At 39.4% G+C, this 27,408-nt stretch overlaps 2 protein-coding genes and 1 non-coding gene across 4 annotated transcripts; all 3 read left to right on the forward strand.

Annotated features, from left to right (window-relative positions):
* The first annotated feature begins 4,889 nt into the window (after positions 1–4,889).
* Positions 4,890–14,270, forward strand: ftr83 (finTRIM family, member 83). The gene is made up of 7 exons (XM_089017086.1): positions 4,890–5,825; positions 7,864–7,959; positions 8,143–8,376; positions 8,505–8,664; positions 8,759–8,815; positions 10,446–10,511; positions 13,447–14,270. Exons 1-7 carry the CDS (start codon positions 5,250–5,252, stop codon positions 13,971–13,973), a joined length of 1,716 nt encoding a protein of 571 aa, XP_088873212.1. The 5' UTR covers positions 4,890–5,249; the 3' UTR covers positions 13,974–14,270.
* Positions 14,271–15,722: 1,452 nt separating this feature from the next.
* On the forward strand, positions 15,723–15,795 carry trnav-aac (transfer RNA valine (anticodon AAC)). The gene has a single exon. It is a non-coding gene; the product is annotated as a tRNA-Val (tRNA).
* A 210-nt stretch (positions 15,796–16,005) lies between these two features.
* Positions 16,006–26,270, forward strand: ruvbl2 (RuvB-like AAA ATPase 2). 2 transcript variants are annotated; one of them, XM_089017515.1, is made up of 14 exons: positions 16,006–16,080; positions 17,172–17,226; positions 17,324–17,379; positions 17,749–17,890; positions 17,976–18,105; positions 18,176–18,242; positions 19,897–20,003; positions 20,101–20,194; positions 20,304–20,522; positions 21,864–21,982; positions 23,147–23,266; positions 23,340–23,469; positions 24,393–24,507; positions 25,791–26,270. In XM_089017515.1, exons 2-14 carry the CDS (start codon positions 17,172–17,174, stop codon positions 25,814–25,816), a joined length of 1,380 nt encoding a protein of 459 aa, XP_088873641.1. In that variant the 5' UTR covers positions 16,006–16,080; the 3' UTR covers positions 25,817–26,270. The 2 variants fall into 2 exon arrangements, with proteins under 2 accessions (XP_088873641.1, XP_088873642.1); XM_089017516.1 differs by having other exon boundaries at positions 16,041–16,076.
* Positions 26,271–27,408: the final 1,138 nt, after the last annotated feature.

Here is a 27,408-nt window from a genome sequence, read left to right on the forward strand (position 1 = left end):
GTTACACATTACCACAGCCATTCTAGTATTTATTTATTCATTTGTTTATTTATTTATTTATGGATTTGCCTTTATTAGTCTCACAGTGGAGAATTTACATTTCACAGCAGCACAATGATGAAAGGAATAAAAGAAGAAAAACAAAATACATGAGTTGCTGGAAAGGCAGCCACTCTCGCGGCGCCGTCTTGAAGTCAAAAGAACAAAAAAAAAACTAAATAACAAATAATATGACAACACAAAGACACAGACAGTCATTCATTCTTAAGCATTTTCTGTACCCCTCTTTGTTACATGAAGCAGTTCTAGATGAAAGAGGAGAGGATCAAAGCATCTTTCCAGGGGACATCATGGTATATTGTGCACGTCGACTACAAGCTAAATGTTGAAAGCAAACACGCAGCTGTAGCATCCATTGACGAAAAGAGATTGTCTCACATCTTCTGTCCCAAATAAATCCACTTCAATTCCAAGCCACAGTTCCACATACGCCACAGTTCCACATACGCATCGGCGCTCTGTGCTGACGCTCCTTTCTTCTTATCGCGGGCTCCTCAAGCCATGCATCCATCCAGCCGCATACTGTCCAACAGCACCGACCTTTCCGCTGAACAAAGCGGGGCTGTGAAGATGCTGCCCATTACAGGCGCAAAAAAGCACAATGGCCCCAGAGCTGTCCAGCGATGACAGTCGAATGGCACCGACGACATTCCTCCCATTCAAAAACAGTGCTGGCAGTTATTTATTTATTTTTTATTTATTTATTTATTTATTTATTTATATTTACCTATCTACCTATCTACCTATCTGTCCGTCCGTCCGTCTGTCTGTCCGTTCGCCTGCCCCCCGCCCTCCATCACTCCCTCCCTCCGTCCCTCCGTCCGTCCGTCTGTCCGTCCCTCCCACCGTCCGTCCCTCAATCTGTCTGTCTGTCTGTCCGTCTGTTCATTCATTCATTCGTTGAATTTATTTATGTATGTATTTATTTATTATTTATGGACACAAAAAAAACTATTACTTTCCACAATGGACCTGAAAACAATATCAACGAAACTGATTTTAAACCTATTAAAAGTGCAGTATCCGCTCTTCATTCAGCATCCTGCATGACTTCATGCATATTACTTCACCATATTAGGTCAGGTTGTGATAAGGCAGGTTTCCCTCCCCCCCTTTCCTTCCTCCACAGTAGAGGGTGCACCCTGTGATTACAGATTAACTACTTAACACACTTCTGATATCGAAAAAAAGGGACTATGCAGCCACAATGTCACTGTTGTACTCGAATAAATTGGATCACGTTTGGGATACAGGGCAGTTTTAATTTTTTTATGACAGGACCGTGGAAAAACTCAATCACTTGTTGTGAACCGAGGAGGTCTGTTTTAAGCAAACAGATACCTTCACCGTCATCCATTGTGAAACCGAGTTCAAGGTGAAAGGTCAACATGGTTTACGATAGAGCGGGCATGCCCTCCGCGGGGTAAAGCGCAGACAAGCACACATGGATATTTCATGGAAGGAAACAAACTGCGAGTTCACCGAGGGTGTGGAATAAAAACAGGAAGATACCATTCTAAATATATGAAGCCAAAAACACAAAAGTGATTTCTGATACGTACCCAATGTGAAGAGGAACCAATGTGACTAAATGCAACCTTAGAAACGTACATTGACTTACAAATAAATACATAAATAAATACATCTACATAAATAAATAGAAACATAAATGAAGACAGAAACAATTTAATAAACAAACAAACAAATATAAATGAATGAATGAATGAATGAATGAATGAATGAATGAATTCTCCACGATAACATTCGAATGTGTTATGACAGTTGAGTAGTATTCTATTTTTGTGGGGATTGTTATCAGTACTACTCCTAATAATAAAAATAATACTGAAATACTAATTGTCATGATCTGGTTGGCGACTAACAAGTGGCGCTGTCGGCCCCGCCTGCACCTGCACAGGTGCCGGTCGTTTCCAATCAGTCACACTCAAAAGGACACCTGGCACGACCATTCGGTGTCGGATAATTGTTAAATGTCATTGTATGCTGTTGAACACATTGTATGCTGTTGTATGCAATTGTATGCATTGTGTGCGGTGCATGTGTTTGTTTAACATTGGCGGACTTTTAATCTTGGTTTTCTTTTGATACTTTTTTTTTCCGTTCAGATGATTTCGATATTTTAGATTTTGTTCCTGCTGACTTTATTTTAATACAATTTGTCAAACACAACCTCCTGCTGCCTCATGCCTGCTTTTTGGGATTGGCACCCGCCACCACCACCTTGCAAACCGTGACACTAATAATATATTTTTTTTCTGACAGTGTTTAAATCAGACTTTATCCTTATAATTTCCAACTTTACACTCTCACATGACAACTTTTGTACTCATGAAATAGTTGAACTAGTGTGAAATAGTTGTCTTTCCAAACATAAAGGATGTCATGATGACTTATTTCATCTCCAACCTTGTTGCTTACATTTTCCTCATAGTGATGTAGCCCAAATACTTTTATGCACAGATGCTGTACATCATTTACTTCACAATGGTGAACACACTGTCAGCTATTTACGTGCGGCTATCATTGGCCAATAGATTCCTCTTCACCATAAAAACTGTTTTTTTTTCATTTTATGAAAGCAAAGTCCATTTAGTGTCCAAACCAAGGTGCTTTATGTTGGCAGAACAAAGTACAGACTAGTTTTCATCATCAAAACCTCCTCAGTGTCAATTTACAGCCAAAAGAGATTTATTGAAAAGAAAGAATGCAGATCTATCGAATGTTTATTTTCACAGGATTTGCATTCGGCTTCACAAATAATATGAACTCTTGAGCCGCTGTGAAAAAATGTGCAACATTGATTAACCAGGCAAACTTAAATAAGTCATACTAAAAATAAACAGAATCCGCTCTTTCAAATTGATAGATGAAGTCTTGTTATGATTAAAAGGGGCATCGTACATTATGTTTGTTGTGTGTGATTGCCTTATTTTGTATCACTTTGAAACAGTGTTTTACTTTTATTATTGTTGTCGAGTGCGGGTGGTTCGGTACAGTATTCAGTACATTTGCTCGAGCATATCAACTGTTGTTGGTGGGCAACAGACCTGTAAGTAGCCCACTCTGTAGTGGCCATCTTGGCTCTTTCACAATGCAATCCTTTCCCCGGCCGGCTGTTATCTGGGCTATCAAGTGTAGTTGCATTCCACTCTATTCCAATAACCCTGAAACTCCATCTTAGCTACATTTGTATGTGTGTATATGAATGTGTGTGGACTGTAAGATGAAACTTTTATCTGAAGGCATTTTCTTCACCCAGCGAAAAATTAAGATATGTTAATATATGTTAAGATTTTCAGTCATTATTTTATGTTTTATTCATATATTTTTGGTGTCTGTATAATTTCTTTTTATTTCATAGAATATTTGACAAGTGCAAGATTTTTGAGCAAAGTCACTAAATGTGTAAAAACACAAAACTAGCAAGCACATCAATAAATAAATGAATACACAAATAAATAAATACACACATAAATAAATAAATAAATACACGCATAAATAAATAAATAAATACATACATATAAATAAATAAATACATACATGTATAAATATGTAATAAATAAATAAATAAATAAATAAATAAATAATCAAATAAATAAATGCATACATAAATACATGAATACATAAATACATCAACATACGTGCGTACATGCGTACACGCACATGCACACATACGTAAATACGCACATACGCACACACACACACACACACACACACACGCACACACACACACACACAGACAGACAAATAAGTACATACATGAATACAAAATAAATGAATATGTAAACAAATAAATACATAAATAAATATTCATGTATGTAAACAAACATGAATAAATAGCTAAATAAATACAAAAACAAGCAAACACACAAATTAATAAATGAATAAAATAAATAAATATGTAAACAAACAAATACATAGATGAATAGATAAATAAACGAATAAATCCATCCATCCATCCATCCATACATCCATACATACATACATACATACATACATACATACATACATACATACATACATACATACATACATACATACATACATACATACACGCACATACACACACACACACACACACACACACACACACGCACACACACACACACACAGACAGACAAATAAATAAGTACATACATGAATACAAAATAAATGAATATGTAAACAAATAAATACATAAATAAATATTCATGTATGTAAACAAACATGAATAAATAGCTAAATAAATACAAAAACAAGCAAACACACAAATTAATAAATGAATAAAATAAATAAATATGTAAACAAACAAATACATAGATGAATAGATAAATAAACGAATAAATCCATCCATCCATCCATCCATACATCATACATACATACATACATACATACATACATACATACATACATACATACATACATACATACATACATACATACATACACGCACGCGTACACACATACACACATACAGACATACATACATAAATATTCCTCACATTTAAAAAAGAGTCTCTGGAGCAACATCGTCTCATTACTAACCCACGTAGCGTTAGTAGGTTTTGAAATGAATGCTAAAAAGTTACCTTGATGAGTAACTTGGCTCGGTCGTGGTTGAAATATTACTGGTTGAGCGTAAAGCTAGCCAAATCAGTCTAATCAAAGCATCGCTACAGGAACGCAATCCCTCCGGATTTCATTGATGAGACACGATGGCCAATTGTCGTAAAAAAGAGGCGTGCAAACATTCTGGTTGCGGTGCACTACGGCCTCAATTGCGATCATGACATGATAACTGTGACAACACCTGTATTGTTTCAGATAGGCTTCATTGTTTTGTAATTCTTCATTTAAATGCAAATGAACTGCGCATTTGTAAGTTCATTCCCTGTTGAGAATCCCTTTTTTGTAGTATCTACAGGCAATCCTTTTCAAAGAAATGATGAAACTCCTCATTGTCCACGTCATCTCACATTTTATTCATTCCCGAACCGATGATGACGTTTGCTGTGCCCTTGCCTTGCCCCGCCCTTGCTTTACTGGTTTCGGCTTAACCAGTTTAGCCTCTCCCTCTGTTTACGCCATATAACTTTACGACGGAAGTCGGGTTGGGATCATTTTGCTGCCGTGCTGACACAATCCATTGACACAGCAGTGAGTGAAAAGGAGCAAAGCAGTTGCACACCATGTCGTCCGAGCAAGAAAACTGCCACCTGTGTAAGGAATACCTCAGGGATGCGGTGTCAATTCCATGCGGGCACATTTTCTGCTCCATTTGTCTGAAGACATACTGGGATCATGCAGACCACACGGGAACATACCTGTGTCCGCAGTGCCGAGTTACCTACAACAAGAGACCCACCCCGAGACGCATTGGAGGTTCTCGGCATTCTACCTTGCAACGCAATTCAGACGGCTTCCCGCCACCACCGCCGTCCCCTGACTACAACGTAGCCGGACCGCAAGACGTGGGCTGCGACATCTGCGTTGGCAAGAAGAACAAAGCTGTCAAGACCTGCTTGATGTGCCTAGCATCCTACTGCGAGAGACACCTGAAGCCCCATTACGAATCGGCTACTTTTAAACGACACAAGTTGGTGGATGAAATTGGCCATCTGGATCGGCAGATCTGTCCCCAGCATCAGAAAGGACTGGAGCTGTTCTGTCGCACAGACCAAATGTGTATCTGCGTGCTGTGTACGGTGAAGGAACACAAAGGGCACGACATGGTGTCTGCCGAGCAGGAGAGGGCGGAAGAACAGGTAAGCAATTAAGTGACATTGTACAATGCGATACGAAACTCCGGTTCCTCGACAGCTAATTCAATTGCTGATGATTGTGCTGGGTTTCAGCGGAGCTAGATGATAAAGTTGAAGTCGAGAGAGATCAAGAGCAAGCAGGATATAGCTCTTGAAGAACCAGAATTTCCTACCTCTGCTATAATCAAACAATGGGGCAAAAAATATGTCAATGTCAGCATTTTTGTCTTCCTGAAATCCAGTGGCGGGCCGTACATTTCATCGCTAGGCCTTCAGTAGTGCTACGTCTGAATCAATCCAGACTGAAAAAACTGTGATGTGAGTTACTAAAGGTTCACTAGAGGGTACCATTAGCCATGAAAGAACTGTTTGACATTTCTTAATGATGTCCATTACTCTGAAGATGGAGGACACTGATTCGCTGTGGCGACCCCTTTAGGGAAAAGCCAAAAGGAAAAGAAGAGAGGAGAAGTCCATTGAAAAGTCCATCTTGAAAATGGCTTTCACAGTAAATCTGCAACCAATTCTATTTCTTCTCATTCTTCAGCCATTGTGGGATGACAAAACTGCTCTTAAATCAACACAATATGTTTGCTTATGCAGCTCGCTACCAATACAGTGTGCGAGCTCTGGCCAGTATGCTCTTGTCACTACCTGCTTGTGATCAGAGCAGCTTTTCGCAAACTCTGATTGGCTAGTCAGCGCCTTCAAGAAGGCATCGGTACCCCTTTTGGGTTGCCAACTCGAAATCTGATTGGTCAGAGCAACAGTTTGATTGACACATTTGATGCAACAGGGCCTGCAGAACTGATTGTGAAGGCGTCCGGGTAGATTTCTAACCTTGGTAACATATAAATTGAAGTCCAAGATGGCGCCCGAGTAGGCAGCCGTCAGCAAAGGCTATCATGAGCCTTGCTTTTTTTGTTGTTTTTGTCTTGTTTTGTGTTTTCTCTTGTCACTTTGTGTTGTTGGGCGTCGTGTGGAATGGATACGGATTGTTTTTCAGCTTTTTTGACCACGACATTCATCAAGGAGGAGACTGTGCTGAGCGGTTGCGCCTTTTCGGCAGCATGAATATGCCAGTACTGTTTTTAAATGGGAGTAATGTCGGTGCCATTCGACTGCCATCGCTGGACACCAAAGGGGCCATTGTGCTTTTTTGCGCCTGTAATGGGCAGCATCTTCACAGCCCCGCTTTGTTCAGCGGAAAGGTCGGTGATGTTCGACAGTCTGCGGCTGGATGGATGCATGGCTTGAGGAGCCCGCGATAAGAAGGAAGGAGTGTCAGCGCAGAGCGCCGATGCGTATGTGGAACTGTTGCGGCTTGGAATTGAAGCTGATTTATGTGGGACAGGAGATGTGAGACAATCTCTTTTCGTCAATGGATGCTACAGCTGCGTGTTTGCTTTCAACATTTAGCTTGTAATCGACGTGCACGTTCTACCATGATGTCCCTAATCCACTGGTGGAAAGACGCTTTGATCCTCTCCTCTTTCATCTAGAACCGCTTCATGTCATCACAAAGAGGGTACAGCAAGTCCTGAAGAATGAATGTCTCTCTGTGTCTTTGTTTTGTCATGTTGTCTTTGTGTTGTCATATTGTTTGTCATTTAGTTTTTTTTGTTCTTTTGACTTCAAGACGGCGCCGCGAGAGTGGCTGCCTTTCCAGCAGCTCATGTATTTCTTTTTCTACTTTCATTCCTTTTATCACTTTGCTGCTGTAAAATGTAAATTTCTCCACTGTGAGACTAATAAAGGCAAATCCAATATGATGGCTGAAATGTTTTTGGTTAAATGCTTACATACGAAAACGCACACCTGGAAGCAGCGCAACAAGGGAAAAGTAATGAAAGTAAACTTAAAGACAATTTGGAATTATTGAATAAGAATTCATGGACGAAATATAATTAACATCAGTCCGTGATTCAGATATTTTTAGACCAGCACAGAAGGCATTGCAGGGCTTTACTGTCCGCCACTGTCAAAATCTACTTTCCTGGCGGTTTGTGACAAGTTAACTCAATCATTGTCGCTTCCACAGCAACGCTTAGGTGCCACCCAGGCTGAGATCCAGGAGAGGATCCATGATCGACTCAAACAGATGGAAGAACTGAAACAAGCCGTTGATGCACTCAAGGTTTGGGACAGTCATTTATCCGCATTTGAAAACTAGACAAACCACTTACAGATTGAATAGGATGTTAAATCAACTTCTTACGCGTTTGTCATTCCTTTGTGCTGGGAGTGATGCAAGCTTTGTTTAGGATACAAGTTTAAAAAAATACATTCAAGTGACGCCCTGCCTCCGTTTCCTGCACAGAACTCAGCCCATAGAGCAATGCAGGAATGTGAGAAGATGTTTAGCGATATGATTCGTTCCATTGAGAGAATGCAGCAAGAGATGGCCAAAATGATCTCCTCCAATAAGCGAGCAGCACTCAACAATGCAGAGGGTCACATGGAACGTCTGACCCACGAGATCACCGACCTGAAGAGGAGAGACAATGAGATCACTCAGCTTTCGCGCACTGAGGACCACATCCACTTCATTCAGGTAACCTGGCATGTAAACAACAACAATAAAATTCAGTTCACTTGATTTGACGTTTTTAATGTTTTTATGTTAAATGAAATGTGACAACGGACCCTTACGTTTCCATTTTTTTCCCCTTTTGTTGTCAGAGCTACCACATGCTGATAGCCCAGACCGAGGCTGAGGAGCTGCCCACAGTGACCGTGAACCCTTACTTCACCTTCGATCCAGTTACTAAGGCTGTGTCAGAGACCAAACAGCACTTGAACGAATTTGGCAATGATGAACTGGTTAAAGTAGCCAAGACAGGTGAGAATGAGTCATGTATTAGGATTATTATGTGGCTTTATTATACAATCCACTACTATTCTCTGACAATGCCAACACATATTTTTGTTTACAGTGAACAAAATGACCTTTTGTCAACTAGAGGATGGTAAAAAGAAACGTGCATTTAAAGGTGAGTCAACCGAAAAGTTTATTTTCAACCTTTTATTGCAGTGCAGTTCATCCAAATTTCGCAACAGTTCACCCATTGAAAAGATTGCAACTCAGTGTAACATTATTGCAGTCATAAAATGTTATTAGTTACATTTTAAAACAACAAACTTGATTTTCACCCTTAACTGCAAAGGCAATTGGCAGATGCAGAAATAGCTTCAGAAATGGCTGTGATTATAGAAAAAAATAATGATATTTTGATGGATATTTGAAATCAGGATGAATAAAAATATTTATGCAGTGATCTCTGCTTCATGTAACAAGGAGGGTACAGAAAGTGCTTAAGAAGGAATGACTATGTGTCTTTGTGTTGTCATATTATTAGTTTTTTTTTGTTCTTTTGACTTCAGCTGCGAGAGTGGCTGCCTTTCCAGCAGCTCATGTATTTTGTTTTTCTACTTTCATTCCTTTCATCACTGTGCTGCTGTGAACTGTAAATTTCTCCACTGCGAGACTAATAAAGGCCAATCCAATCCAATCTCATAAATTAGTATTTCTAAAAACTACACAAAAACTCAACTATTCAAAACAATCATAGACTCATTCGCATACAGTCCTGGATGTTGAACTCTTGATTCTTGAATGCTGCCGTGTCTTTGTCAAGTAAAAAACTAAAATGATAAATGTCATGTAAATTTCAAGCAAACATGAAGCTGTAGCATCCATTGACAAAAGGATCTCCTATCCCATGTAAATCCGCTTCAATTCCAAGCTGCGACAGTACAATACATTTGTATTTACATGGCGCTTTAACAACAGCTGAAGCTGTAACAAAGCACTTACATGGACAATTATCATATGCAAGAAATAAAGCAGTCACAAAGATAGTAGAAAGTACCGGGGAGTAAACCTAAGATCAAATCTGGGTGAGTCAAATGCCAGAGTACAAATGAGTTTTGAGGCAGGTTTTATAGATGGGCAGCAGGGAGGCTTGCTAAAAACCCTATGCAGTACGCCTAGAATACACTTTTGAGACAAGACGGGTCGAAGAAAAAAGGAGCAATTTATTAGGATAAAATAATTTTAACACTTTCAACCAAAGATTGGGAAAAATATGTGCCTTTGAGCATTGCTGTTTTCCCAGTGTGTAGCATTTGTCTATGAATATTCATTATTTCAAAGAATATCACCTCCAGAGCTCCATGCTAATTTCCCTTTAGCACATCAATGTTCATTTACATTGACTTTAGCATTAGCAAAGACGGTGTTTTAAAAACAAACTCCTCTTGACTTTTTCATCACTTGGCCTGAAAAAAAAAATCGGTTCTCTGTCTTCTAGAAAGTTTTACACTGTTTAGTTGAATATTTTCCCACTACTGTTGTATTCTATACAAGTGGTGTAATTTGACATCACTTGGTCGCCGCTTATTCAAATGTTTACTCCGATTATAACGTGACTGAGTTGACATGAACACACCACTTGTTCTTTGACTCCAGCAGCGTTGTTTGCCTTGACCCTGTAAATACCATGAAGTTACGGTTTACTTTGCACAGTACCGACATCAACTTTATCTTATCTGCTTTCACAGCACCTTTTTAGGCAACATGTTCTAATCAGGATGTTTTTGTTGTTTTTGCTTCCACTGCAGATGACGCTCCCATGTACAGATCTGTGCAATTGCAGGAACCACAGCACAGGGACGACTTCCTGAAATGTGAGTGTCAGCTGATTTTGCTTCCGTTGATTCCTGTATTCTCGTCCCGTTCATTTCAGGGTTTAAGTTGCATTTTGGTGCTTATCAGCTCCTCTGTCAGACCTTGTGGCTGACCACAAACCCGCTATGTTTTTTTTCTGGAAATACATTTATTTGTAACAGAGACTATGACACCGCTGTAAAAATCCGTTTTATTATTATTTTTTTTATATAAATCAGACATGCTTGTAGCTTGTATGAATACAAGCCTGAGCATTACAATACAATATGCAGGTTTCTGTTTGTGGTCAAACTTACAAGCAGTGTTGATACCTCTGGCATTCCAGATAATAAACCGGGCAGAACTAGCAAGGGCCGCCGGGTGTCCCACCAACTGTGATCTGGAGAGGGAGAGGGACAGAGAGAAAGAGAGAGAGAGAAAGACATAGCAGGCAGGTGAAATCTAACCCCTGCAATGATTCTCATTTGTTTGATGTTTAAAGCCAGAGGGTCTAACATTTTTCCGCTTCATTTCCCATCCCAATCTTATCTTTGAGCCTTTTCCACAGCGACTACTTTTTTCTGCATAGAACTATCCACATCTATGAACATAAAATGAGATTTAAACAAATATTTATTAGTATCACAATGGAGAAATTCCCAAATTGAACATGCTTGTTTCAAACTTCCCGTATTTTCCGGTGGTATAAGGCGCACCCAAAAGCCATGACTTTCTTCAAAAGATGACCTTGCACCATATACGCAGGTGTGCCTTATATCTCAAGTATATTGCGCCACAACAGGTCTCGCAACTCCTGTCAGCAGCCACTGAATCCATTTCCCCCTGTAAAAAAAGTAGTGCATCACTCCAGCCTCAACACGTGGTGTTTATAATGTGGTATTCCTTATATATTCCTTTATATTTGGAAAACCTTTTTCATTCATTGAAGGTGCGCCTTATACTCCGTGCTTCTTATATATGGCAAAAATTTGAAAACCATTCATTGGGTTTCCGCCTTATATCCCTGTGCGCCTTATACACGGAAAAAGTGTAAGCAGTGCATTTGTGATGTACCTTGAAAAGTGCTTCACAAATAACAGACTATCACTACAGAATAAATTATTAGCATACAAGTTATAAATACAATAACAAGAGTGATGATGTGTACTAATCTCATGACTAATCACAAACAATTGCCTGCATATTTTTGTCATTTTTTTTTTAATTAAAGATGTACTGTAAGTAAACTGTAGATGAATTCTTTGCACTAATACCAAATTCCGCCTCGTTTTTTACGTTTTCATAATACGTAAGAGGGAGAGTAACTACCTTTGCTAATATTTATAAATCAGGATTTCAGCAACAGGTGGATTTTGTTTCCTGAATATTCATGCTATAATTTATAATACATATTAAAATATGTATTTCAAAAGTTTAGTTAGTTAGACTTAAAAATGTACCATAAACAAGATTCCGAATCAGTGTGCTCGACAAGGAGACTAAAATATATTTAAAAAATCTGTGGCAAAAATATATACATTTTTGTATTGGTATTAGTATTATGATTAGGAGGTATATATTATTACAGTTCAAATCCCATACTCATCATTCAGCACCTGCGGATCCACAGTTTTTGTTTGAATGTTTGATTTCTTTGTGTTCCTTTTTTTTCTCCTGTTTTTTTAGGATTTCACCACCCATTTTGGTGGAAAACATACTGAGAGTTTATAAAAATAAAATAAAAATACAATAAAATAAAATACTAAAAGAAAAAAAATACATTACAACGCATTCCAATTGCTGTACGCAGATTCTGGGAATTTGTGCACCGGCCCAGTTCTTACACCGTTTCAGAAAAACAATTCCACCTGTTGTCGAAGGCAACATTTATGACTATACTACATTTGATCTTTTTTGTTATTAGAGGTATGAAAATCTATTATGAGAAAAATGAGCGAAGAGTTGGAATCAGCACGAAAGTTATACATTTAGACCTGGGTAATTAACTGCAGGTGAAAGAATCCAACATTCGTGCTCAAATGACTTAAAGGACAACCGACGTCACTTTTTTGTGTCTTAACTGACATCAGAAAAACGTTTTATAGCATCTAAAATACCCAAAACACGCAGTATGATATTTTTGTTCAACTGCAAAACACCAATAAAATGACTTAAAGTGTCCAAAATCTGCAAAAAAATTGAGCTGCGAATTGGGCATTTTCAGAAAGTCCCGCCCCCACTTCGTGACGTCACGCCAAGACATCTCGCATTGCTGCAGAATCAAAACAATGGCTTCAGATTCGGAGAATATGCTTTCTTGTTACACATCCAGTTATGAATATGATTCAAACAGTTCTGAAGAGGAAAGCATACATGTTTGCAATCGATTAAAGAATTTATTCCGTGCCATTATGAGGCAACATTGAGGGGAGATGTCTCAACGAAAGAGGCACAAAATGGCGACCTCCTGTGGCCACCTCCGTTTCCACAGGCTGATTAATTCCTTATATGGCGCTTGGACGCCCTCTTCTGGCGGCTTTTGGGTGCAACACGAGGTCCCCAGACCAAACAAGTACAGCAAAATACATTGACGTGATGGAAGGATCGCTACAATGCGTCTTTTTTTCGGTCAGGGACGTTCCTTTCGTGACGTCACGTACGGACTCGTCTCCAACTCAAAAACAAGACTTCCTGAATATTCAGCGCGAGTCTTAAAACGTAAAATATAGCTATATACGGTGGCATGTTATTAAAATACGCTCAGTAGAAGTCATTTGAAGCCATTTTACAAATTATGGACACAACTTGTCCGGAGACGTCGGTTGTCCTTGAAAGCTGCTGGTGCAGTGGTGATGGGACATGCGAAGAAGCTTTTCTCATCTTGCATTTTATCATTTCCCTTTTTACAAGATGTTATGTAATCATCTAAAATCCATATTTTGCGTCTTTTCTTAGATGCATGCCAACTCACTCTGGACCCAAACACTGCGTACCGGCAGCTCCACCTTTCCCGAGGGAACAGGAAAGCTGCCCTCAGAAGAGAACCCCAATCCTATGGCGACAATTCAGCCAGATTTGACTCTTTGCCCCAGGTTCTGTGCATGGAGGCCCTCTCAGGTGGTGCGTATTACTGGGAGGTCGACTGGAGTGGGGAGGGGGCTGCCATGGGTGTCACCTACAAAAGCATCAAGAGGTCCGGTTACGGGGATAGCTGTCGAATCGGCTACAACCGCAAGTCTTGGAGCCTCTTCTGCTCTGACTCCAGCTACTCTGCACGCCACAACAAGGACCAGATCGAAGTCAATGCACCATACTCTTCTCGAATTGGGGTCTTCCTGGATCATGGTGGGGGGACTCTGTCTTTTTATTCTCTTGGGGAAACAATGCATCTCATTCACCGTTTTAAGGCTTCATTCGGTGAGGCTGTCTACCCAGGATTTTGGGTTTGGTACGAGTCAGCCATTACTCTCATCCAGCTCTGATTAGAACACATACGTCTATGTACAGGAGTCAGTTCACTGGGATAAGACAATATTCTTTAATTATATCAAGCACGTTGAAAGTTATACATATTTTTGAGTAGTTAGGGAAACTAAATTGTTGCTGACTATGAATATTCTACAAATGTGTGGATTTGTGCAATCAGATGAACAAAGTCGTGGAGTGTTGTATTAATCTGCATTTAAATTCATATACATTGTACTTATTGAAAGATCGGATGTGATTTGTATAGGCCATTTGTACATTTATTTTTTATCAATAAACATTTTATGAAGGTGCATGGTGTTAAGTGGTCTGTGGTGTTTTTTTGTATATTTTTCATTCAAAATCTGGTCTTGAAATGGAATACTGTAAATCGTCATTTCATTAGTTTATCTTTTATCATAAGAAAAATGATTGCCCCGGAGTTTCTCATACTAGATACGAGAGAAAATTGCCTAACTCAATCACTCAAGCTTCAAGGTGCATACATTTAACACCTTTCTGTGGGGAGACTGTAATTAATTGTTTATTTGTTCTAATATTTCATGCAGAAACTTTGAATATGAACAGTCTGCATAAAAAATGGATTGCCTTAATTAAATTGTATTCATATTTCTCTTTTCGAACAAGATGAAAAATAAAGGCCTTTTTTCTATACTGTCTTACGAGGTTTTAAAATAGCCTTTCTGTTTTCCATAACTCATCTGAGATGAGATGAGATGAGTTTTCCATAACTCAATTTTATGAATTTTCATTCCGATGAGCGCATGGAGGCATTTAGAAACAACTTATTGCACATCTTATTTTCTCCGCCAGTTTATCGCTGTCTCTCTCTGTCTGTCCAACTCTCTCTCTCTCTCTCTCTCTCTCTCTCTCTCTCTCTCTCTCTCTCTCTCTCTCTCTCTCTCTCTCTCTCTCTCTCTCTCTCTCTCTCTCTCTCTCTCTCTCTCTCTCTCTCTCTCTCTCTCTCTCTCTCTCTCTCTCTCTCTCTCTCTCTCTCTCTCTCTCTCTCTCTCTCTCTCTCTCTCTCTCTCTCTCTCTCTCTCTCTCTCTCTCTCTCTGACCAGCAAATTGGGAGTTTATTATCGACCTCCAGTGGACAAACGTTGAATGCTGCCTTTACTCGAGCATTTTTTTAACTACCGTCTTTATTGGGTCATTTCAAATGTATTCTAAACTTGACATTCAATCACCAAAAAGCTTTGGATAGCATTCAAGTACGTACGTCTGTGTAAGCTCTCAGTCGTACAGGAGTGGTCCATCGATGAGAAGGTTTCTTCAGCCGTCATCTGTACAAAAGTGAAGGTTTCGGACGTTTCGCCTCCTATCTAAGAGGCTTCGTCAGCGAACTAAAGTCTGACTGGTCGTATCGGCCCCATTTATATATCCCTAAGAAAAAAAAAAATCAGCTAATTTAAAGGTGGCCTTTTCTAAGTTACGTACCAGCAGAAGGATGTCTCTCCCAAAGTTGGCAGCAATACGTCTGTGTAAGCTCTCAGTCGTACAGGAGTGGTCCATCGATGAGAAGGTTATATATATATAGGGATATATAAATGGGGCCGATACGACCAGTCAGACTTTAGTTCGCTGACGAAGCCTCTTGGATAGGAGGCGAAACGTCCGAAACCTTCACTTTTGTACAGATGACGGCTGAAGAAACCTTCTCATCGATTCAAGTACGTAGTTGAATTTTTGCATAGAAATATGTTAATTCATTATATGTCGTTTGTTTGAGACGTTCGGTATAGGTTTCCGTAGTGTAGTGGTTATCACGTTCGCCTAACACGCGAAAGGTCCCCGGTTCGAGACCGGGCGGAAACAAGTTTTTCGTTCCTTTTTGAGTTGCGATTTGTGCAAACTTCAAATTCCAAAGTCATACGAAATAAAGTGAAAAGAACTGCATTTTAATGCGAAGATTTGAGCTAAATAAATCGTAATGTATGTATGTATGGTATGCGTTAACAACATCTCTTCTTGTCGGGTGAGCGCAGGTCACTTCCTGTTTTTCACGAAAACTGGCACTTGTTTCTCTCCGGACTCGTTTAGCCAGCGCGCCCCCTGAAAGAAGCGCCGCATTCTCACGTTTTGACTACTGCGACCGTGTGGGTGAGCTGTTTTCATAATATAAACATTCGGAATTATATTAATTTTTCCCATATTAACACGTCCACGCGCGTCTCAGTATGAATACTCTGCCAACAGCGCACCTTAATGTACCGCTGTACACGATTATAAAGAAATGAATGAAGCTAATTTGGCTAGCTCGCTAACATAACTAACGCGAGTTTCATTTTATATATGCCAGAGATGTGGATGAATACGTTAATTGTTGATCGTTTGTTCACGAGTAGATACTCATCTTAAATGCGTATGCATAATAATGTCATCCAGTGTATTGCTTACAGGAATTCAAATCCGCGATGTTTAATGATATTGATTTCACCCTCGAGTGTTGGGACTTTCATTGTAACAGTCGCTATGACAACCGAAGTGCACAAAGGTGAAACATTTTACCCATTCGACACAAAGCACGGGCATTATTTGTTGTGCAGTTGGAAGAATTACTAATCTCCCACGAACTACACATATTGAAAATTTATACCGGTAGCATAAGTCAAAATACGCTTGATCTTCACCTTCTTTGAAAGAATACTTCACTCTACCCTGTCATTTTTTCCGATGGAAGCATTTATTCCTGTTTTATTTGTGTATTGTTGGTGCTTTTGTTGCTTTAGCTGTATTTGAAAACTTTTCATTACTCCCCACCAGAGTAAAAGAACACTAATAAACATGTACTAAAATTAATACACTCAACACAAAAAACAGCAATAAAAACAAACACGTTTTCTTTGTGAAGGCAGACATTTTTATTGACTCACTATCATCAATCAAATGAGGCCGGATGTTACATACATGTTTTAGTCCAAGAGAGTTTGGGCCAAAAGTGGTTACAGTAAAGTCTCGTTATATCGATATTCTCGGGAGTCCGAAAAAATATCGATATAACCGGGACTATCGATATTTCCGACCCTGCGCGCATGTAATTTTCTCCTTGCGTTCATAGAAATAGTATCGTAATAAGCGGTACTATCGATATAACCGATATCGATATAACGAGACTTTACTGTATTTTGATCTTCCTATATAACCTTTATTTTATGCGCATCTATTTCCACGGCATTTTTTACTAATTACAGATGGCGACCACTAAAGTTCCAGAGGTCCGTGACATCACTCGGATTGAGAGAATTGGTAAGACTGTGCATTTCTTGGTTCCAAGCTGTTGTACATAAACCACTATCCAACAACCTTATGTGTATTGTTTGTTTTAATTATATTTTGTCATTAGGTGCACATTCTCACATCCGAGGCCTTGGTTTGGATGATGCTTTGGAACCAAGACAGGTGCTCTTTCTGTATTTAATGCATACACAAGACGTTCTGCATTTTTGGATGTGGGCACTAAGACTTCAAGTCTAATTCAGTTTAATCCTGTTTACTCACAACATAGTTGGGAGGAGGGGTATTTTTTACTTGACATTGTCCACTGAATTGGTCTTCTGACTCACCCAATGTCAGCTAATCCAGATATTATTTTTTAACCGCGACGTCCGTCCAGGTTTGAAGTACAGAAAATGGTGGAAGACACACATCTTTATTATTATTTTCATGACATATTATTGAGAAAAGAGAAATACCATGGCAGAGGCTTTACAGAACAAAATATAATCAGAAATAATCCTTCAATAACTAAGTATTCATGTTCTCCTGCAGGTGTCTCAGGGGATGGTAGGCCAGTTGGCCTCAAGACGGGCAGCAGGGGTCATTCTCGAAATGATTAAAGATGGCCACATAGCTGGCAGGGCAGTGTTGATTGCTGGCCAGCCCGGCACTGGAAAGACTGCCATCGCCATGGGTGAGAGCTGAAGAGAAGAAGGATGAGATTGTTGCTCTACATTTGAACTTCTCCACCCAAGCTAAAGAGAAAAAAATATGCACAGGTATTGCTCAGAGTCTCGGCCCTGACACCCCATTCACAGCGCTGGCTGGAAGTGAGATCTTCTCTCTGGAGATGAGCAAGACAGAGGCACTTAGCCAAGCGTTTCGAAAAGCCATCGGAGTTCGGATCAAGTAAGTAGGCCAATGGGTAAGCACTTGTTTGAAATCAAGTTCCCATCATGCCATAGGCTTTCTTTTACAGGGAGGAGACGGAAATTATTGAAGGAGAAGTTGTCGAAATCCAGATTGATCGACCCGCCACTGGAACGGTGTGTTAAGTATACTTTTCTTCGACCAACGTCACTTTTTTGTTTTTTAACTGACGCCAGAAAAACGTTTTATAGCATCTAAAATACCCAAAACACGCAGTATGATATTTTTAGTCAAAGGCATAACACCAATAAAAATGACTTAAAGCGTCCAAAATCTGCAAAAAAAAAATGAACCCGGAAGTGGCCAGTTTCAGAAGGTCCCGCCCCCTTTTTCGTGGTGTCACCCCAAGACGTCTTGCCTTGCTGGAGAATCAAAACAATGGCTTCAGATTCGGAGAATATGCTTTCTTGTTACTCATCCAGTTATAAATGATTCAAATAGTTCTGAAGAGGAAAGCATACATGTTTGCAATCGATTAAAGAATTTATTCCGTGCCATTTTGAGGCAAAAGGGGGGGGGGGTGTAGCACTAAAAAAGAGGCAGAAAATGCAGACAAAGCTCCGCGTAAGGAATTAATCAGCCCGTTTCCACAGGCTGATTAATTCTTTACACGGAGCTTGGTCGCCTTCTTCTGCCTCTTTTTGGTGCAACACGAAGTTTTCAAACCAAACAAGTACAACAACTTGCTGCTACAATGCGTCTTTTTTTCGGTCAGGGGCGTTCCTTTCGTGACGTCACGTACGTACTCGTCACCAACTCAAAAACAAGACTTCCGGAATATTCAGCGCGAGTCTTAAAACGTAAAATATAGCTATATGCGGTGGAATCTTTGCAAAATACGCTCAGTAGAAGTCATTTGAAGCCATTTTACAAATTATGGACACAACTTGTCCGGAGACGTCGGTTGTCCTTTAACAGTATACGCACTCGTCTCACGTGATACAACATTAGGATTGCTTATATCCTGCCAGTGCGACTATCCATATATCTTTGAGAATATTCTACACATTTAGATATCAAAATGATTTTAGAAAATTCGGTCCAAAATTTCATTTTGTCATTTCAGGAATATTAATGCCGATTGAGCATACGAAAAATACAATACCGTATTTTCCGGAGTATAAGGCGCACCCCCAATGACTCGTGTATTTTCAAACTTTTTCCATATATAAGGCGCACTGTAAGGCGGACTGTAAGGATCACCTTCAATGAATAAAAAAAAAAGTTTCCAAATATAACATAGAAATATACAAAAGTTTTCCAAATATAAGGCACACCACATAAAGCGCTACAGTAGAGGCTCGGGTTATCCACTACTTCTTCTACAGGGGAAAATGGAGTCAGTGGCTTCAAACAGTTGTTGCAAGACCTGTTGTGACTCAATATTACTTCACATATAAGGCACAGGTGCGTATAAGACACAGGGTCATCTTTTGAAAAAAATTGAGACTTTTGGGTGTGCCTTATATACGGTAAATAAATAAATACGGTAAAGAAATACGGTAATTGTATCTAAAAAAATCAGTTGTCCAGTCTCTCCCTGGTTATTTCCTCTTTTTGTGATTTAAACTGAACAGTTACTTATAATAGTGGGACTATTCCCTATTGTGGGACCATTAAAGGCTTTCTGATTCTGAATAATATATAATAATTATTATTACACCAAAACGAAGCCTCGTGAACAAAAACCAATTACTTATGGTACAATGATAGGAAAATGGCACAATATTATAAATACCCTAAACCAAACAAATATCCCTTATCTATTAGGGTGCTAAGGTTGGCAAGCTAACTCTAAAGACTACTGAGATGGAGACAATATATGACCTGGGGAACAAGATGATTGATAGCCTCAGCAAAGAGAAGGTTCAAGCTGGGTAGGTTTCTTTTCTTTCTTTGCATCACTATTGTGTCAAAGTATCTCATCACTCAGGTCTGATGGACTCCTCCCCTCCCCTTTCTTTTTCCTTCCAGTGATGTTATCACCATCGATAAAGCCACAGGCAAGATCAGCAAGTTAGGCCGCTCGTTCACCAGAGCCAGAGATTATGATGCCATGGGAGCTCAGGTACAAGCAAACTATTTTACTACAAATAAATTATAACCACAAATAAAAGGAGAGCATAGCTTTTGCTGTTCACAAATTTTAACAGCGACCGTAATGGCTTTCTTTGCAGACCCAGTTTGTGCAATGTCCGGAGGGTGAGCTGCAGAAGAGAAAGGAGGTGGTGCACACTGTGTCCTTGCACGAGATTGACGTCATCAATAGCCGCACGCAGGGCTTCCTTGCCCTTTTCTCTGGAGATACCGGCGAAATCAAGTCAGAAGTCCGTGAGCAGATCAATGCTAAAGTTTGCGAATGGCGAGAAGAGGGCAAAGCAGAAATCATCCCAGGGGTATGTGTATTTTTTGTGTACTCTATTGTGTATTACTGTCCCTTTTATACCTTCGCATCCAAAGATATTCATAGCTGTATTGATCTAGTTTTGGACAGATGCCAATTCAAGACTAACATTTTCCACAGGACATGAACGGCGATGGAATTTGGTCACTTGAAATCATTCGAGCAGTGCATCTCAAAATCTTTGCACCATGTGCCACCTTGAAAACAATGCTCATCTTTCCAAGTGCCACCATCATGGCCAACATTTAAAATATAAAAGCATAGTATGCCAAAGTTTGGTCAAACACAAGGTTTTACTCCCAACATGTCCACTACCAGACCTCCTCCTCCTTTCAATAGCTAAAAATGTCTCATCACATTTGAGTGGTCGTCTACATTCCATAAAGGTACTTCAATGAATGTCCAATTTTGAAACTGCTTTGTTATATAAGTTGCACCGCAATATAATGCACATGGAATAGAAGCTGCAATCGTGGCTGCGTTTACGTTTCATGTCCACTAGATAGAGCTATGCTAAAGGGACTTTAATATATCTTTATTCACATTGTGCTTTAACAACATTACAGGTGTATTAAAGTGCTTGACAGAACTTTTAAAATACTACGCCCAACAAATCCGAATATTGATCCACACTCTTTCCCTCCTGGCTATTCTCAGTATAGTGATCTTGAAGTACTGCGTTGTAAATACACACATAAAAAAACAAACAAATTGCTGTTGTAGCGTCACAACATATGTCAACTAGTTTCAATTGTGATTACAGACGATCCCCAAATTTACGAACGAGATACGTTCTGAATGGTCGTTCGTAAGGTAAATTACATAAGTTGCTTCAGTGCTATATTTTGTATGAAGTGTATGTTTAAGGCTTATATAAATACATTGTAGGTTGATATAAGTATGTTTAAGGTTTGTACAAGTAACCTGTTTTGGATTATACTGAAAAATAAACATTTAATAAAATATATACTCTATAAAAATATGTAGATGTACAACATACTACATAAATGTTACTACAAAAATGTTTGTATGCCCCGTTGTTCGTAACGCAAATGTTCAGAATTAAGGGCCGTCTGTATAATTATACATTTGTTGCTGTGTTCCTTTTTAATAAATTTGATCAATTCCATATTTATAAATTCCCTCCAAACAAAAAACTCGATGTCCTTGTACATTGGTTTACGCATTGGTTTTTCCATAATACCAATGTTTAAAATCATTTTTCTGTGTCAGCACAATGCATCTTGGGATATACTTTATTATTATTACTTTTTGGTAGGGTTCTAGTTATTACCTGGTTATTATATTAAGTGACTGCACCCTTTCCCCCCAGGTGTTGTTTATCGACGAAGTGCACATGCTCGACATGGAATGTTTCTCCTTCCTGAATCGTGCCTTGGAGAGTGACCTATCCCCTGTCCTCATTATGGCCACCAACAGAGGCATCACACGGTATTTTGGTTGTCTGTTACCTTTTTCCTTCGTTGGCTTTAGTGTAAAAAAAATGGAAACATGGAGGTGCCAACGTGGCGTAAAAATATTTGGCCTTAAAACACGTTTGAGTGTATTTGCAAGTACGTTCAAATGTAAATAATAATAATACATTTTATTTATAAGCACATTTCAAAACTCTCATGGTCACTTTACAGTCACAGGATACGTTTTTTTCTGTGGGTGAGCAGTGGCGGAAAAACCTCTGCCGCTGCTCACCCACAGAACTGATCCTGTGACTGTAAAGTGACCTTGAGAGTTTTGAAAGGCGCTTACAAATTAAATGTATTATTATTATTATTATTATTATTATTATTAGATAGAAAGCTAGACAGCCAGGCAATAGCTAGCAGCCAGCCAATAACTAGCTAATAGATAGCTATCTAGCTTTCTATCTATTTGAGCTATTCAGCTAGCTAATATTTGAGCTATGCAGCTCGCTAATAGCTAGCTAATAGTTAGGTAGCTAGATAGCTACTAGATGGCTAGCTAGATAGCCAGACAGACAGTTAATAGACAGCAAATAAATAGATAGCCAGCTAGGTAGCCAGCTAGGTAACCAGCTAGGTAGCCAGCTAGATAGCCAGCTAGATAGCTAGTAAAAAAATGCAGACCATAAAAATCGCACACTGCAGTCAGAGTAAAGCCTTAAAATTAGAAATTTTACTTCTTTAATTTTTGAATACATTAGCATTGGTATAAGTAGAAAAGATTAAAGTAATATTTCCCCCATAATGCCATGCGCTGACTCATTTGAATGACGAAGTGTCTGAGGTAAATGCTTGCAACAAATTGGATCAGCGCTGCCCTCTGCTGGAGGAAAGCGGTAGCTCACCAGAGCTTGAAAAAACGATTCAGAACTTCTGACATCGATGTTTTGAATCTTGGCCTATAACATTCCGATCATTGAGTGAATGTATTTATTTATTTATTTATTTATTTATTTATTTATTTATTTATTTATTTATGCACACCCCTAGTACATATCCAAATACATTGTTACTTTAACATTTTATTTCAGTCCTACAGTCTGAGTGGTTTGGCTTTTGTTTGTGTTTAATTGTATCTTCAACCATCAGTCGGACAAAGTAAGGTGTCGATGCTTATTTCCTCTTTTCATCCCAGCATCCGTGGCACAAACTACCAGAGCCCTCATGGCATCCCCCTGGATCTGTTGGACCGCTTGCTCATCATTGCCACCTCCCCTTACACCGAAAAGGAGACAAAGCAAATCCTAAAGATCCGGTGAGGATCTTGACTCGTCATTCACTAGCAACTTTGCGTCACTTTACCACATCTACGCTTTGTCATTTCTTAGCTGTGAGGAGGAGGATGTGGAGCTGAGCGAGGAGGCTCACACGGTCCTGACTCGCATCGGCATGGAGACGTCACTGCGATATGCCATGCAGCTCATTAGCACGGCCGGATTGGTGTGCCGTAAGCGTAAGGTGAGTCTTCCTCGTGCACTTAATTGGACTTTGTAGCTTTTGAATGTGCTGTTGTGACACTGATAGAGAATAGACAGAATCGAAGTTTTCATATTTAAAATTTTCATGCTTAGTTGGCCGAACACAAGACCCACTATGGAAGCTAAGGGTCAATCTGAGGTGAATAGACACAGCCTGTTAAACTGTCATCCTCATGTAGGAGAGCTGGCCTTGGGCAGAATTTAGGACTTGGTAAACTCCTTCACAGGAAGAGCTCGTGAGCCAGGTTACAAATCTTATCAGTTCATGGAAAGATAACCAACTAAAATGCCATGTTCTGTTGGTTTATGGATTTTGGTGCTTGTAACATGGAATGTTCAAGGGCGTGGTATTCAAATCAAGAAGACTGTGTTTGACTAATGTATCACTTCAGATACTCTCAATAAACAGCTTGGCAGGAGGCTGCAAAGATTTGAATGGCTGCGTCCCCTCCCTGCAGTAAAAAAAACCTTCTTACCAGTGTAGGAAAAGGTGTCTTCAGCCGTCATCTGTACTTTTTCATCTGTACTACACAAAGTACAGATGACGGCTGAAACCTTTTCATCGATGGACCACTCCTGTACGACTGAGAGTTTACACAGACTTCTTACCAGTGTTCGAGCCTTTGTTCAAAGTGTCCGAACAAACATCTCTGACAGGCAAATTACAGGATGTTTTGCACAATTTAGAACAAGTGACCACTGATCTGAGAGTGGGCACAGTTATGTTTTGCATCTGAAACATGCAGAGACTGGAAGAGCCACAGAAAGGCATGTGCATTCTAAAGTATAGACAAGGTCAAGTACACTTGCTTTGTCGTAAAGTGTTAATAATGCAGTTTTGAGTTTGTTTTGAAAGCTAACCTGAAATTCACAACTTTTGAGCATGTCCTTTGTCATCTTTAGGGCACAGAAGTCCAAGTGGAGGATATAAAGAAGGTTTACTCTCTCTTCCTGGATGAGGCAAGGTCTTCTCGGTACATGAAGGAGTACCAGGAGTCCTTCCTATTCAACGAAACACGTGAGCAGCACACCAGCAGCATGCAATGTTGTCTTACATGAAAAAACGGGAAATCAAAGCAATCTGGGATGGCAGACACATTCAGGCTCCAAATTAGATTTTTGTATTAACTCATTCACTGCCATACGTGCAAAAATGTGTCCACTCCAGTGCCAGGGATTTTGACATTGTGACTGAAATTCCAGGACCCAGAGAATATTGAGGTTTAGGACTACATAAGCATTCAATGCAGCATAAGAAACCTTAGACTCTCTTCTTTCATCAGAAAAATCAGTTCATTCCTAAATGATATGGGTCTGGAGTTATATGAGCTCGAAATGAGGGCGGCTGGATTGGTTTATATAGCGCCTTAACAACAGCTGAAGTCTGAACAAAGCGCTAAATTGGAAAAAAGGGGAATGATGCCCCCTCATGGTAGGGAAAAACATTGCCATAGGCCAGCGCTTTATCGGCACCCAAGAAAGAAAACCGAACAAATTCGGGAATATCGCTCTTCATCATATTTTCAATTCCTGAATGGCAATGAATGAGTTAATACTGATTTTTATCTTTCACAACAAGCTGTGCTACATGTTTTGTCCCTCATTGTGGTGTAATTGCATATTGATTGAGATAAAATAATTACAATACAGTACAATACATATTGATTTTAGAATTGGCTGTTGGAATCTTGGGAGTGTTTCACCATTCAAATAACCATCTTGAGAAGAGCTTTTCATAGGTGAAAATGGTCCTGGATCATGTGTATTAAAAAAAAGGCAAATTAAAATGTGAACTAAAACATAATTTAGTATAAAATGTCACATTTTCAGCAGTATTCTGATAAGTGTTCTCCCATATTCCAAAAACATGCATGGCAGGCTGATTGAACACTGTCCCGATGTGTGAGTGTGAGCGCGGATGGTTGTTTATCTCTGTGTGCCCTGCGATTGGCTGGCAACCAATTCAGGGTGTCCCCCGCCTAGAGCCCGAAGATGGCTGGGATACGCTCCAGTAGCCCCCGCGACCCTAATGACTCTAATGATTAAGCGGTCTGGAAAATAGATGGATGGATATTCTGATAACATTTGGTGGGGAAAAATGAAACGTTATTAAAAACCCATTGGTGTGAATGTGAGTGGAAATGGGCGTCCTGTGTGATCACACATTGACAAAACTATTACAATACGCGAGAGCTGTACTGAATAAGTGGTTTAGAATATGGATCATGTTTAATTTGGATACCTTGGTTTTGTGAATTGTGCTAGAAGTTAACGATGTACGTCTGATCTGTCCCCTCCCAGAAACAACCCAAATGGAAACGTCGTAATGAAGAGGAAGTATTTCTTTGAGTGTCCATTTTTAATGTTGTCCAACTTCAACACAGTTTGTTTGTTTCTAAACTTTTCCTTCAATTTGAATTAAACAACTGGCGACTGGGATGCAAGAATATGTATGGACTTTTTCAGTCAATTGTCTGTTTCCATTCTTTAATCATTTTTTAAAAAATAATTTCCATCATTTGTACTCATGTCAGATAAAATATTAATAAAAAAATCACAATAAGATTCCCCCCTCTGTGAGTCAACCTTGTATTGCATGTTCAACATGAAAACCTCACCTCCATTTCTCAACATTTGTTACAAGTTCACCTTTTTACTTTTCATTGTTTGAGCATTTTTGCCTTCATTTACATGTCTGAGGCCTTTCACGTGTCTTCGTTAAATTGTCACTCCATCGGTTTTTAATTTCTTGAAAAACATTAAACTGGTTTGACAACTCTATTTTCTCTTGTCTCATAGCCAAACCAGCAAATTTTCGTTTTGAATGATACACCTTGTCCACCAGTTTAACAGCTCTCTCTCTCTCTCTCTCTCTCTCTCTCTCTCTCTCTCTCTCTCTCTCTCTCTCTCTCTCTCTCTCTCTCTCTCTCTCTCTCTCTCTCTCTCTCTCTCTCTCTCTCTCTCTCTCTCTCTCTCTCTCTCGCTCGCTCTCCCTCTCAATCCCCCCTCTCTCTGCGCATGAGCAAAATGCATCTCGTATTATTTAACAAGTTCAATTTTCCTTATTTGTTTTTTTTTTTTTTTTTCGAAACAAAAATGGGTCGTGCGCCCAAAAGATAAAAACAGGACCCTCTTTCCTCGACCTTGTCACATCTGTCACTATTTCGAGATGCTAAGTTTTTTTTGTTGTTAAAAATACTACGAGGCTATACATATACCTATAAAAGAATACAATGACAAAACCATATGATAAACAAAGAATCCAATCATTACTACAATTACATAAATTGGACCGCAAAGACATCACAAGCGCACACTACTGCAATACTAAGAACTAAAAATGTAATTGAAATCTACAACCACACTGGGGCAATGGTATACTACTAAAACAAAAGCGAATGAGTGTAATAATACGCATATCTATCATATCGTATTACATAAAAACAGTGGTGTCAAACACATGCGGGCTGGAAGCGGCCCCCAAAGGGGTTTAATCAGGCCCGCAGGATTTTAAAGGACTACCGACATCACTTTTTTGTTTCCTAAGTGACATCAGAAAAACGTTTTATAGCATCTAAAATACCCAAAACACGCAGGCTGATATTTTTAGTCAAATGCAAAACACCAATAAAAATGACTTAAAGTGTCCAAAATCTGCAAAAAATTGAGCTGCGAATTGGGCATTTTCAGAAAGTCCCGTCCCCAGTTCGTGACGTCACGCCAAGACATCCTGCATTGCTGAAAAATCAAAACAATGGTTTCAGATTCGGAGAATATGCTTTCTTGTTACGCATCCAGTTATGAATATGATTCAAATAGTTCTGAAGAGGAAAGTATAAATGTTTGCAATCGATGAAAGAAGGTCTTCCAGGTCATTTTGAGGGATCAAGACTGATGTGTAGCGTCGCAGAAGATGGTG

The sequence above is a fragment of the Hippocampus bargibanti genome, linkage group LG16, assembly GCF_051943395.1.
Source record: "Hippocampus bargibanti isolate YZ-2025 linkage group LG16, ASM5194339v1, whole genome shotgun sequence".
Lineage (NCBI taxonomy): Eukaryota > Metazoa > Chordata > Actinopteri > Syngnathiformes > Syngnathidae > Hippocampus > Hippocampus bargibanti.